Source organism: Leptonotus elevatus, chromosome 7, assembly GCF_054856555.1.
Source record: "Leptonotus elevatus isolate MCC_2025b chromosome 7, RoL_Lele_1.0, whole genome shotgun sequence".
Lineage (NCBI taxonomy): Eukaryota > Metazoa > Chordata > Actinopteri > Syngnathiformes > Syngnathidae > Leptonotus > Leptonotus elevatus.
Window position 1 is genome coordinate 7,949,993 of NC_141245.1, and position 14,289 is coordinate 7,964,281.

A 14,289-nucleotide genomic window follows, 5' to 3' on the forward strand; every position below is an offset into this window, starting at 1 on the left:
CATAATAGTGCAATGTGTGTAGTTTTTCTTGGGTTTTTGGACCATTATCATGTTGTAAGTAACCACAGGAAAATCAAGCTGCTTGTTTATCATTTGCTTTTTAACCTCCTTAAACAACTTTCTCCTTCACTACCTCTGGTTCATATCTAGTGTGTTTACAAACCCTTTAAACAGACTGACTGAATGCCTTGAAGTTTGAAGACACATGTGGTGCTAATTGACACTATGGTCATATTATTTTCCATGCGTCTTTTCAAGGATACGGTCATTTTCATCCAGGCCTGATTGTTTTTTAAAACAATTCTGTTGAACCACAACTCAAGAGCAATGTCTGACTTTCATTGGTTAATTTTCATGAAATGTTCAATTTCTTTCTTTCTTACCACAAATGCCTTATTTGTTTTCAAAGTGAATTTTCTTTCAAGCGGTTAGCCTCTTTTTACGTGTCACAAGTAAGAATGTTAACAAAAATGACTTCATGAGTGCATTGTTGTTAGTTTCTCAATATTGTGTTTAAAAAAATCCAAAATACTACCACTAAAGTGTAACCTCAGTTATTTTAAAGTGACCCTGAATATTTGCACAATTCCCTATTGCAAAAAGATGACTCACATGAACCAGAAGTCCTAAAAAGGATTGTGCTTGACTTCAGAGGTTCCACTGCTTTGTACTCTTCTGATTATATTGATCAATATTGTATGAATAGAACAGCAAACATATGCCATGCCTGTTTTGGCAATGCTTGTTTCTGACAACATTCTCAAAACATGTATGCTGGACTACAGAATAATGTTGGTCGCTTGCTACACATGTGTACTGTATCCTGTTGGCATGTTCCATCTTCATCCATACAGGTTTCCTGCTGTGTGACATTAGGATACAAAAAGCCACTATGTAGGGAACTCTATTACATTCCGACACGTTTTACACGGGCATACAAAATGGTGCCAAGACACATTTAGCTATCATCTCCTATAGTGTCAAATGTCTCTCAGGTAAATGAATGCCTTGCTAATTTATTGTTCCTAGCATATCCATAATGCAGAGTAGAATTTTCTTTTAGGGGCTATAAATACAAGAGATAACAAATAATATAAATAAATAGTAAAATGCCCCCAAAAATGTGATCCTTGTTCTTCAAGGCCTAACCGCTAACTGTCACTGGTCAATTACACAATGCAGTACACGTATGATCAAAATGAATGCAGATATCCTTGAAGTCAAGAATACTATAATACACTCAGAGAGGTTGGTGGATTTTTGTTTAAGAGGGAAAACAAACCTTTTTACAGTCGTACAGGGACACATAGTATGTTCCTTTTTTCTTAATCCTGTCACATTTCACTTAATCCCTTATCCCTTCAGATTTCATACACTGTCAGAAGAATCCACTAGTTCATTCATTCCTCTCTTTGTCCAGTCGTCTTTCTGCCCATGCACTCTGAGCTGATTAGCGTCAGGATTCCTTTGCTGAAATTAGAACTCAATATGCCTGTATAACAATTTTGAAAACCTGAATTTCCCCTCTCTATATGTATTTGTGTACCATGTCTCCTCTTTTGTTGACAATCCCTCATCAAAATCAGTGTGAATTCAGATCAGCATAAAGATCAGAAAAGAAAAGAAAAGAAAAACTTTTATGCTGTTGCTGGCTCTCGCTTGGTCTCTATTCACGGATCGTCTTGTTTAATCTTTATTTACACCTTCATGGTTTACATAATCTGGATGTAACATTTATTTGGCTTTATTTTCTTCTTTCAAGCATGCGTCATGCCTTTAAGCACATTCTCATTGTTTTATGAATCTTCCCATTTAAAAACGCATCTCCAAACCCAACACTAAAATAAAACCATGAATAGAACGAACCTGAGATGAACTGCGCATAACTGACCCTAATCCTCGAACAAAACAGTTGACGACACTTTGGCTCTATGCACTCGCATGCTATTGTTAGCGTGTGTGTGTGTGTGTGGGGGGGGGGGGGGGGGGGTGTGCGTGTGTGTGTGTGTGTGTGTGGGGGGGTGTGTTTGCCTTTGTGTATTATGAGGACATGTCACCTGAATACACGCAACACTGCGAGGACATTTTGAATTATGAGGACACAGCCCATGTCCTCATAATTCATTCAATGCAGAAGTGCTCCTAGGGGTGTAGAAGGCTTAAATCCAAAGTTTTAGCCAATGTCCTTGTAAACCATAAATACGTGAATGTGTGTATTTTTGTGTATTTGATGACGCCCCCTGTGGAAGGTCCTTGTAATGCACCACTTCATGAATAATTCACACCAGTGTATATTTCACAGCATTTGATTGGCTGACCGTCACCTGTCCCCACAATTACGCACATGTCCCCATAATTCAGTTTTTTCTCAAAATGCTGTGTATTGTGAATGTTTGTGTGTAGACTCAGAGCCTTCTTTTTTCTTTTTTTTTTTTGCAGCCACCAATTCCTAAGTAGATAAATTAAATAATGAAATACACTATGACATTTAATTATATATTTCAGCATTTAATTCTTGCAGTGGTTGTTTATTTGAAAATGTACAATGGTTACCAGCTGTTTATCACATCACTTTGAACAGCTGGAGGCAGAGACAGAGAAACTGTCAGTGCCGTACATTGATTCATCATTTAACATCCCACCCTGCCTTTACAGTATAACATCTTTCTGTACACCAGTGGCAAAATGTTTTGAGAATGACATTGATTTTCTTAAAATCTGCAGTGCTGACTTATTATTATTGTTTTTTTTATAGCAATTTGCATGTATGAATGTTATAGTGATTAGATGAATTGCAAATTCCCTATTTGCCATGAAAATTAAAGTAATTTCCTTTAGTGACCTTACAAACTTTAAGTGAAGAAGGCTTCAGGGCACCCAAGAAAATCCAGCAAATGCCAGGACTATCTCCCAAAGTTGATTCAGCTGCGGGATAAGGACATCACCACCAGTGTAGAGCTTGCTCAGGAATGGCAGTAAGCAGGTATGAGTGCATCTACACCCATGGTGAGGGAGTAAGACTTTTGGAGGATGGCCTGGTGTGACCAGTGAAAAAGGGATTCCATAAATACAGACCAAAATAAGGGAAAAAAGATTAAAGTTATTTTTCTCTGATTAACCCCCTTTCCAACTGCTTGGGGCATCTGGAAAAATGCTTGTCTGTTGAAGAAAAGGTGAGCGCTACCATTAGTCCTGCTTCATGCCAACAGTAAAGCTTCATGTGACCATTTGTTTGCAAGGTTGCTTCTTAGCCAAGAAATTGGGCTCGCTCACAATTTTGCCAAAGAACACATGCATCCATTACTGAAGTATAATACCAAAACATCCTAGGACCGCAACTGTGTGACAGCAGCAAGGTTATTTTATTTACTAAAGCAAATAAACATTTTCATTAATGAAAAAAAAAAAAAACGTTTTTAAAAAAACAAAACTAAAATCACATTTTACAATTAAAAAATTATCTATAATTCTAGCAATAATATCCTTTGTTTTCGTCTGTGGTAATTAATTTAGTATATGAGCCTTTGGGGTTAATTTTAAATGTGCTCTTTTTTTTTTTTACTGTAAAACTGTAAATCATACAATAGCCACTCTTATCAACAATGTTCATAATCCAACAACTGAACCAATTTGTTGATTTAAATGTGATTTATTATATTGTCCGGAGTACGGAAGTGACGTCATCTAGCAGCACCGAAAGAGAACCGCCCCCGGCTCTAATTACTTCACGTGACGTCCACTCAACGCAGATGGCTTGCAGCTGTGCTAATGAGGTAGGTTTAAAGTTCGACATTTTTCCTCCAAATTGTTTTTTTTATGTTGGTCGCTCGTGTACATTGCGCCTTGCAATTTCGCGGCAATGAATTATAATGCAAGTTCAGTGTAAGTGCAGCAAAACAAAAAGTCTGTTGATTATGATGGATGCAGATAATTATTTAGAATTGCTATGCTTTTGTTAGCGACGGTTAGCATAGCAAAGCTAACCGTCTGTTGAGTAAGATAAATGCTAATTTTATTTTTTAAGAGGAAAGCCATAACAGGGTGGATTGATAGGCTGGTTTGTGATGTGAAAATATACAAAGGAAAATACTGGTAAACGTTTTATGTCCCTGTATGGTGGAGTAATGAAGTTAATTACTCTGAATAAAAGGCTGACCATCCTAACTTAGTATGTGTCATTATGTCATTAATTTAATTTACAGTTACTCTTGTTTGTTCTAAACAATGGCTTAGTAATCACTTATAATTTGGTAAATTGCTGTATTTGTGTTTACTTACATTTGTTCTTTCAATAAAAATATTTCAGTAAAGTCTGTTAGTGTTCATTACATTTCATTTATGTAAATGTTTAGCAGAGCTGTATTTTATTTTGTTTGGCACATTTACTGTACACTGTACAGGCTTTCAAGGTACACTGAAAGTCAACTTCAAAACATCTGCGTCAAGTTACCTATCAAACTAATTGAAACTCATTTTTTCTATAGCTTTAGATCATTATCTTCAGTAACATGTCAGTCATGAGGCGACAGAGAGCAAAAGTTAAGCCCAAAGACGAGGCAGCATACTTTTCATCCTTGGCTAAAGACAAGGATGGCTTCACCATAAAATATATCAATTCATTCAAAGGTGAGTATTGGTAAAATATTCTTTAGTATGGGCCTAGTTTTCATTATTGTTATAATGAAATATTTCTGATGTATCCTTTTTTCTATGTAAGGTCGAGGAGTGTTCAGTTGCTGCTCCTTTCAGAAGGGAGACTTTCTCATTGAATATCGAGGAGAACTTGTAAGCAAACAGGAACGTGAAAACAGGCTGAGAGTTTATCATGATGCCCTGAAGGTTTTCATGTTTGAATTTCGCTATGATGGAAAAACACTATGGTATGTTTATATGGTGTGTTGTCATACTTAATTTTGGCTTTTTTTGGGAGTCGCCCTAAAAAATATAAACACCTGCAGGCTGCTACTTTGTATAGTGATTTTACTATGTTGTAAAACATAAGTTAAGTTAAGTTGACTATTTTGGGAAGAAATAGCAAATTAATTTACTCATAGTGTGACTTGCTCAACTTTATTTCTAAAGGACTATAAAATAACCATAGCCGCATACATAATGCTGTACATGGAATAAATATCAGTCATGCAATAAAGACGGGTAGAACAAAATAACACAAAACGAGTGAATAAATAAATCTTAGACATATTAGATGTCAACGTATTTTCTGTGAGTGTTCAATACTCAAATTAAGTCAAATACATATCATTACCAGAATGTATCAATAGTGTGCAGTTTTCAAAATAGACTACAGTGACTTAAATTTGAGTTCTCAACTATGTTAAAGTAAATTCCATTTAATGTTCAGAAGCGTTGAATGCTTGATTCTCTTTTTGGTGGATGAGTAAAACTAAAGTCAACTTATAGTTGTACTTGAAAGCATACCCGAGGGTTGTGTAAACTTATGTGAGCACATTATAATGGTGAGAAACCGGCTTAATGTCCATAAAATACAAAATACTGTGGCAATTGTTTTGATATTTTCCAGAGGTTGAAGTTGACATTAGTAGAGATGTGCTTGTGAATTTTGGTGACTATTAATAGCATTTTAGTGTCATTAAGCGACGTTAAGCTTTTGTACATTTACAGTTGTGCTCATAAGTTTACACACCCCAAGGGTATGTAAACTTTCAAGCAACTGTAACTTTCTCTAATTATAACAATTGCGGCACCTGCTAATTTAATCTGAAACATTTTCTGACAGTAATAACCCCCCAAAAATGGTGAACAGTTTAAGTGGAATGAACATTTGTCTCAAAAATCTTAATGTTAAATGATACCTTTTATCAAGAGAGAATGGGAGTACCTCGATCATTCGAATACTGTGAAAACTGTAGTCAAATCCGTGTTTTATTCTGTTTAATTTGTAAATAGAAACAAACATGGCGACAACTATTGGTGGTGCAAAGAATCACAAAAGTCACGGTTCGGATCGGATAGTTTTTCGGATCAGCAGAAAAGAGATAGAAGCTTGCTTTCATTTATTCTGTAAAACTCTTATTGCCCAGTAAATTAAACAAAAAATCAACACAACCTTTTTAATATGGCTGTTTAGGATTTAAGAACACAACTTTAAGCGCAATATGAGGCAGAAACATTATTTTATATATTGTCCATGCATAAAATAACAAGGTATTAATGGCTTAAAGTTGTGTTCCTAAAATCTAAATGGCCATATTTGACATGTTGAGTTTATTTTTATTTTGAATTGATCATCGTAAGCACGGTTATTTATTTATTTATTTATTCTGAATTTAAGCATAGTGCTCATGGTCAAACTGCATGGTATTACAGTGGCTTAAATGTTTATTTTAGGAATAACATTTCTAGTTTTTGATGAACACTCAGACCTACTATGCCTACGGTACGTAAATCAAATTTAGCTTCACTCAGTTTCATGAAGTTAAACATATTTTCTGACCTAAAATAACTAATTTAAAATTAGTGTCCAGATGTTGATAAACTGAGTTGGGTATACTTTTTTTTAATAATAATTTTGTATTTTACCATTGACATTATAGTGGAAGAGGTGGGGGTTATTAATACATATCATGTGTGCTTGTCTTTATAGTTTTATTAATTTTGTCTTTTTTAATTTATTTAACAATTTCAGCATTGATGCAGCCAGAGAGGATAATTCACTTGGGAGACTCGTCAATGATGAACACATCAGCCCAAACAGCAAAATGCAGAGAATCACTGTAGACGGACAGCCCCATCTCTGTTTGTTTGCGACAAAGGACATTGAGCCAGGGGAGGAAATAACCTACAACTATGGCAATTTTGATTTTCCATGGAGACTAAAGGTAGAGACAAGTTAATTTTCACAAAGAGTTAACGGCTTGCTGTTTGAATTTAGGTTAATTTCCCAGTATTGTCACTATGAACAGGTGCATCTTTGGTGAAATACTGAAAATACCTATTGTTTATTTACATGATTATGCCTCAGCAACATAAAAAACCCCAAAAAACAAATAGGAACACAGTAGCCCATAATTAAAAATGTTAAGAGCGGTATATGGAAATTTAGTGGACACTGTAATTGAATTGCAAAGTAAAATATAGAATTTCTCCTCCCGTGTCACTGCATTACTGATTTAAAAACTTGCATAAACTGTCTACAGGGATTTTTAGTAACATTTTATCGTGCAAGTTTTGACAAAACAAAAAAAGGATTAATTATGATTATACAATGAAACTTTGAACCACTGAGCCAATGGAAACACCCGACGGTAAAAATACTGGCCAACTCTTTTGTCACTGTTATTTACAAAAACACAATTATTTTCTCAATATCATTATTATTTTTTATATTATAATTTTTTTTACAATATTGTGACTTTTTTTTCTCAGTTATCGTGAGTATCGCCAACCTCACATCATGTTAATTATCATATCTTGATTTCTTATCATGACATTTGGATATTGTGTCATACATGTGACATACTAGAATTACTGGTCGCACATTCATGATTACATGAAATTGCATTATAACAGTCTTGTCTTAGTAAAAATTGTATTGTATTGGTATTTTTCTATTCATCTGCATCAGGTTTCCACTGAAAAACAACCTGATGAAGACAGAGCTATCACAGACTGCCCCAAAGTTGACCAGGTGACGAGATTTATTTTTTAATGTTGAAATCGGTTTTCAGAAGCAAGAAATTAGTGGAGGGTGGAGATACTAGGGCTGCACAATATATGGAAAAAATCTTGGCGCACGAATGGCTCATGCAATATGTTTATTGCAAAGACATGTAACAAAGGAATATTGGATTGATTGATTGACTTTAGTCTGGGGCTGAGCGATATGGCCAAAAAAAGAAATAAAAAGTCTTTAAAACCAACCATCCAACAATCTGCCACCACTTGTGCAAAATTACAACTCACAATAACATCTGGATGTAATGGAACATAATAGCTTTTAATAATCCAGAAGACAAAATTCGATTTCACGCTTTAGCAAATTTTCAACTATTACATTTTAAAAATGACGATTAAGCTAATTAATTTGATTTATTGCCCAGCCCTAGTTGAGTTTGATTTTGACCAATCAGAGACTAGCTTAATTGCGCATCGCCATACAAGAGAACCATTCACAATACTTTATTCTATTCATTGTACTGTAACTGTGTTAATGCACAGGTACAGTCTTGTGTGTTACTAAGAACAGAATTTTAGTTGTATTTTTCTCTTCATCTGCACCAGGTTTCAATTGAAGCACAACTTGATGAAGAGACAGCTGTGATAGAATGTGCCAAAGTTGACCAGGTGACTTGATTTCTCTTTGCATGTTGATGTTGAAATATTTTTTAGAAGCAAGACCCTGCACGGTATTTGAAAAAAATATATTGTCACACGAACGGCTCATGCAATATGTGTATTGCAAAGACATGTAACAAATTAATATTGGATTGCATACTTTAGTCTGACTTTGACCAATCAGAGACTAGCTTAATTGCACATCGCCATACAAGAGAATTGTATCGACGACCTTTACTAACAAAAAATAACTTAATTTGAAAGGATTTGATCTGCGCAGCCATCGCAGATACATAGTCCTCACAATGTTGTAGATGTGAATAACTGACACTCTGAGGACAGTGTATTTATACACTTAGTGTAAAATACGTTTTCAGGGCTTGGCTTTACAGATACAGTCCTCACAATTCATACTCTGGTCAGGTTTGGACTCTGTGAGGACTGTGTGTGTTTTCTGTTGTTTCATTGTGAAAAATAGATATCATCAATTTACTCAAACCTCTAATGCTGGTGGATTTATGTGATGCATTTATTTTTGTAATGGCAAATAAAATGTGTCTGCATTCACAATACTTTATTCTATTCATTGTACTGTAACTGTGTTAATGCACAGGTACAGTCTTGTGTGTTACTAAGAACAGAATTTTAGTTGTATTTTTCTCTTCATCTGCACCAGGTTTCAATTGAAGCACAACTTGATGAAGAGACAGCTGTGATAGAATGTGCCAAAGTTGACCAGGTGACTTGATTTCTCTTTGCATGTTGATGTTGAAATATTTTTTAGAAGCAAGACCCTGCACGGTATTTGAAAAAAATATATTGTCACACGAACGGCTCATGCAATATGTGTATTGCAAAGACATGTAACAAATTAATATTGGATTGCATACTTTAGTCTGACTTTGACCAATCAGAGACTAGCTTAATTGCACATCGCCATACAAGAGAATTGTATCGACGACCTTTACTAACAAAAAATAACTTAATTTGAAAGGATTTGATCTGCGCAGCCATCGCAGATACATAGTCCTCACAATGTTGTAGATGTGAATAACTGACACTCTGAGGACAGTGTATTTATACACTTAGTGTAAAATACGTTTTCAGGGCTTGGCTTTACAGATACAGTCCTCACAATTCATACTCTGGTCAGGTTTGGACTCTGTGAGGACTGTGTGTGTTTTCTGTTGTTTCATTGTGAAAAATAGATATCATCAATTTACTCAAACCTCTAATGCTGGTGGATTTATGTGATGCATTTATTTTTGTAATGGCAAATAAAATGTGTCTGCATTCACAATACTTTATTCTATTCATTGTACTGTAACTGTGTTAATGCACAGGTACAGTCTTGTGTGTTACTAAGAACAGAATTTTAGTTGTATTTTTCTCTTCATCTGCACCAGGTTTCAATTGAAGCACAACTTGATGAAGAGACAGCTGTGATAGAATGTGCCAAAGTTGACCAGGTGACTTGATTTCTCTTTGCATGTTGATGTTGAAATATTTTTTAGAAGCAAGACCCTGCACGGTATTTGAAAAAAATATATTGTCACACAAACGGCTCATGCAATATGTGTATTGCAAAGACATGTAACAAATTAATATTGGATTGCATACTTTAGTCTGACTTTGACCAATGATCTTAATTGCGCATCGCCATCGTTGTTAAACAACCTTCAGGGCCCACACATGGTATGAGCCGCCATCTGATAACATGCTTTATTGTATGATTTGCGGCTTGTTGGCCAAACCTTGCAATTAATTATTTTTTATTTTATTTTTAAAATATTCCACCTACAGATGATCCACAAGAAGGAACATCCAGAGGTATGGTTAAGAGTTACAATGTACTTCTGTGTGTTGTTTGCGCATTCCGACGGACTTTCAGACTTCCGACATCGGATTGGGGCATCAAGGCTTGGGAGGCACATATTGACCGTACCGCAAATGCCATGCAAGCATATGTCTGATAACGATACTTGGGCACCCCCGCACTACTAAATTATTATGTAAAGAAGAGTATCATGTTTAGTTCAAATTCTGTTGTAATACTACATTGAGCTATATTGTACTTTCTACAGGAACCGAGACATTGTGGCAGCCTGTTAAACAACCTTCAGGGCCCAAGGCCAAAAAAGCCAGGAAGACAAAGCCTCGTGGACATCACGGTAAATTACACAGACATACTATATAATAATGTACCACTTAAGCCTGGTTGACACGGTAGGATTTTAAAATTGTCGGCCGACTTCCAAACTGTGAGAGACGCCACGTGAAGAGAAAAAAATCACAAGAGTAACAGTTTTGAACGTACCGTTTGTGGTGTGCAGCCACACTGCACAATCAAACACACACACGAACAAAGTTCATTAATGAATGTGATACTAAAGTCCTGCAAAACCTCTTGAGTCAACAAACATACAGAATCAGTCACGATACTTCCTGGTTTGTTTTCAGCCGAAAAAGCGTCGTAAAAAGAAATGGTATTTAAAGCAGTGTAAATTGGCTCTGGGTGGCGAGGCATCACTTGCCCTTGGTGCTGCTGGCGCGGGTTCGCTTCCCGCCCGGAGACCACGTTTGTTCGTGTAGTATGTATGTGGATAAAAAAAAAAGTGTAATAGCGCAAGCACAGACTTTCTACTGCTCCATGACTGTATTGATTTTGGATTTCCCACCATCGTACTCGTCGGCTTGCTTTCGGATTGGCTGCGCTGTGGTTTTAACCTTGCTCTGCAAGATGAATTCTGGTGGTATTTTGTGAGTTACAAACTCCGAAGAATACATCTTGTACCAAGCCTGTTGATTTCCACCGATCCATGGTTCGGACCATTCCCCCCCTTGACGAGAACAAATACGACATTTTCATCTGTGGCTGTGATTGGTCAAAACAAATGTGCACAATGCTGCATCGTCCAATCAGCTCAAAGTATTGTACAGAATGTCCCACCTTACCCAAGCAAATCCCTGCGGAGCAGTCCCAGATTGATATTGTATATATTAACTTCCTTGAGTGAATCACAATATCAATCTGGCTATTGCCAGGTTACGTTTTTGTCCTCGGGGCACTCTGCACATGGAGTGAAGCTGGGCCAAAACAATCCAACATGTTGAATATCCCCAATTTCAAGTTGGAGGTCCTTCCTAGGGCCGATATCTGTATGAGCCGTGTGTGGCGTCAGCACACAGGACACACGGCAGGATTATCTGTTATGATTATCGTTTGGATGTCGGCAGGGGAAGTTTGGGGCTAAACTCTGGCCAATTCTCCGGCCATGTGAACCAGGCTTAATGTACCGCAGTAAAAATTAACAAGGATGAAATTATAATACATTTGTATGTACGCTTGGTCGCCATGGGACATGTACATGCACCAGCTCAGACTTGATCGGACATGATTATAGACTGCGCTTATATCTGAATTAATAAATGCAGCGTCATGTAATGGCATACATTTGCTCATCCAGTGATTCCTAATAAGTGTGCCGTGGCACAGTGCGCCATGAGAGCACTTATGGTGTGTTCTGGGGAAATAAAATTTTACTTAATTGGTCAACCACACCTCCCGCCCATTGACAGATGGGATGGGCTCAAGCATGCTTGCGACCCTCGAGAGAATATGGATGGATGGTCAGAAAATGATTTAGAATATATAATGAATGCTTGTTTACACCATCTATGCCAGGAATGTATAGTGATAGAACAAATGAAGGCTCTTCCTTGGATGACAAAAGATAAATACAGTGGTACCTCAGAGTTTGAACATTCCTGTGAACTGTTCAAAGTCTTTGTTTTGTTTCTTAAATGTTGTTCAGTTTTTGCGGTAACATTAATTGCCCTACAGGGACATAAATAGAATTTAACTTGAAATTGTTTTCCATAGGAAATAATGTAAATGCAATTAATCAGTTCCCAAGCTCCCTAAACAGAACATTTGTATTTTAATTTATTTGTTATTTAATTTAACGTGTACAGTAAAAACAAAAAAACCTGACCTTTTTTGTTGTGGTGTGATTGCATCAGTGGATAAAAAAATGCACTCTCAAATGTACAGACCCCGTTATAAATTCCTCATGATTGCTATGTTAATGCAAGCTTTAGTTCAGTGCGGAGTTTGTGTATTTTACATTGGGCATATTGTTAGACTACTAAGGGGTCCTTGCATGCGCTGTTTAACGTCAGGCACATTATTAAACAGCTACGGAGGGGTCTTTGCGCCAGTATTTACGAAAGTAGTCACGATAGGTGCGATAATCTCCTTTCTTAAATCCACTGTAGTTTGTTTTTCCTTGCTTCCCCTGGCACTATTGTCTTTTTTTGGGCCCATGGCATAGAAAATTACCATGGAAAAATCAAAATGCACTCACGACTGTACGGGGCATCTCACGCTCTGACTTGTTATGAGCAGCGCCTCGTCTCGACTACCGTGATGTGAGCATTCGGCATCAGCCTGCTTCTCTAGGCTACCCTTTCAAGGTACATTCAGCTTTGCTTGGGTGTTTGAAACTCCGAGGCATTTTTACTCTTTTTTGGGGGGGGGGGGGGTTTCAAAGTCCGATTTGTACGAGCTCCAAGACATTCGAACTCCGAGGTTCCACTGTGATTGATATGTGTATTCACATCTTGTGACATTTTTGTTTGGGGTGTACCATGAGATTTTTCAGACTTAAAATGTACCCTGGCTTAGTCAGTCGTGAATCACTGTTAACGGTGACTATTGTGAGTTGAGATGGCATGTGTTGGTAAAAACTGAAAATGGTCTTTACTGTTGATATACAGTACATTTTGTGTTTCTAACAAATTATTTATTTTTCATAGAACTTCTCACAAATGAAATTGACGATCTTCGGAGAAAGAAAAAGCATCCTTGGTCTCCAGCTGAGGTTTCTGCTGTGATGAAGCATTTCAAAGACCTTATTAAGGAGGGGAAGTTTGCCACAAAAATACAATGTGATCTGTGCAAGACTGCAGAGCACCCTATCCTGGCAAATCGCACTGTTCAAAATATAAGAGACTTTGTACGCAATCGAGGTACTTCAATCAAAAAGAAAAGTGGCAAGTAAGCGGCCGCTTCGTTCTATGTTATCACTTTTAAGAGCTACCTAAGTTTAAGATGAGGCAGTCATGTTTTATAGAATAAAATGTTCAATGTTCAAGTTTAAGATGAGGCAGTCATGTTTAAAAGAATAAAATGTTCAATGTTCACTGACTCTTTTGCATCTGGTTTCATGTCTAGCTTATCCATTACAAAGCTGTACTTTACCTTGATAACCTGTTCTCACATTAGAAGCATTGTTTTATTAAAATACCAGTTTCAGTCGGTCCTAAAATTGTAAGTTGTAACATGGTGCTCAAGGACCAGGTATGACTTTGCATTTCACAGTATTGCTGTGCACAACAATGTGTCCTCATATCAGGTAAGTCATTACACATCAATGCCATTTTAGTTTGTGTAAAGTCAGAATGCCAGAACTTTCAAGTCACTTCAGTGACATGGTTGCTGTGTGTTGTGTAAACTTTGTCCTTGTAATGTGAGTTGGTCCTCATAATTACCATTTTTGTAATGGGCGTGGCTTATTTAGGTCTTTATCTATGTCCTCACAATTACGGATTTTTTCAGGTTTTTCTTTTTTTCGTGTGTTGAGTTTTTTCAAGTTTTGAAGTGAAATTTCCCTGGACAACCCCAAAAAAAAATTTTGGGTGCAAGTCCCATCTCTCTGGCATTAGCAGAAAGGGGTGTCCCTGTAATACACAATTAAACCGGTTTGGAAAAAATGTCCTCATAATACACAGAGGCAAGTATGGGGGTGTGTGTGTGTGTGTGTGTGTGTGTGTGTTGGGAGGTTCTTCTGCAATAGAGTCCAAGGCGAAATTATCAACAGAAAATAAATCGCCCCATTGTATCACGCACTAAACGTCCTCTCAGGCTGATATGTCATCTCATATCCAGAAATCATGAATACATTGATATAT

The 14,289-nt window shown here is 36.8% G+C and overlaps 1 protein-coding gene across 4 annotated transcripts; it reads left to right on the forward strand.

Moving 5' to 3' along the window:
• The first annotated feature begins 3,516 nt into the window (after positions 1–3,516).
• On the forward strand, positions 3,517–13,525 carry LOC147170731 (uncharacterized). 4 transcript variants are annotated; one of them, XR_015095577.1, is made up of 11 exons: positions 3,517–3,773; positions 4,485–4,626; positions 4,718–4,880; positions 6,659–6,860; positions 7,607–7,669; positions 8,263–8,325; positions 8,993–9,055; positions 9,723–9,785; positions 10,208–10,273; positions 10,401–10,487; positions 13,135–13,194. XR_015095577.1 is itself a non-coding variant. In XM_086080626.1 (11 exons), the coding sequence occupies exons 2-11, from the start codon at positions 4,509–4,511 to the stop codon at positions 13,210–13,212; spliced, it is 927 nt and encodes a 308-aa protein (XP_085936752.1). In that variant the 5' UTR covers positions 3,517–3,773; positions 4,485–4,508; the 3' UTR covers positions 13,213–13,525. The 4 variants fall into 4 exon arrangements, 2 of the variants coding, with proteins under 2 accessions (XP_085936752.1, XP_085936753.1); XM_086080626.1 differs by lacking the exon at positions 10,208–10,273 and adding an exon at positions 10,120–10,146 and having other exon boundaries at positions 13,135–13,525; XM_086080627.1 differs by lacking the exon at positions 10,208–10,273 and adding an exon at positions 10,120–10,146 and having other exon boundaries at positions 3,531–3,773; positions 6,668–6,860; positions 13,135–13,525.
• The last annotated feature ends 764 nt before the right edge of the window (positions 13,526–14,289 follow it).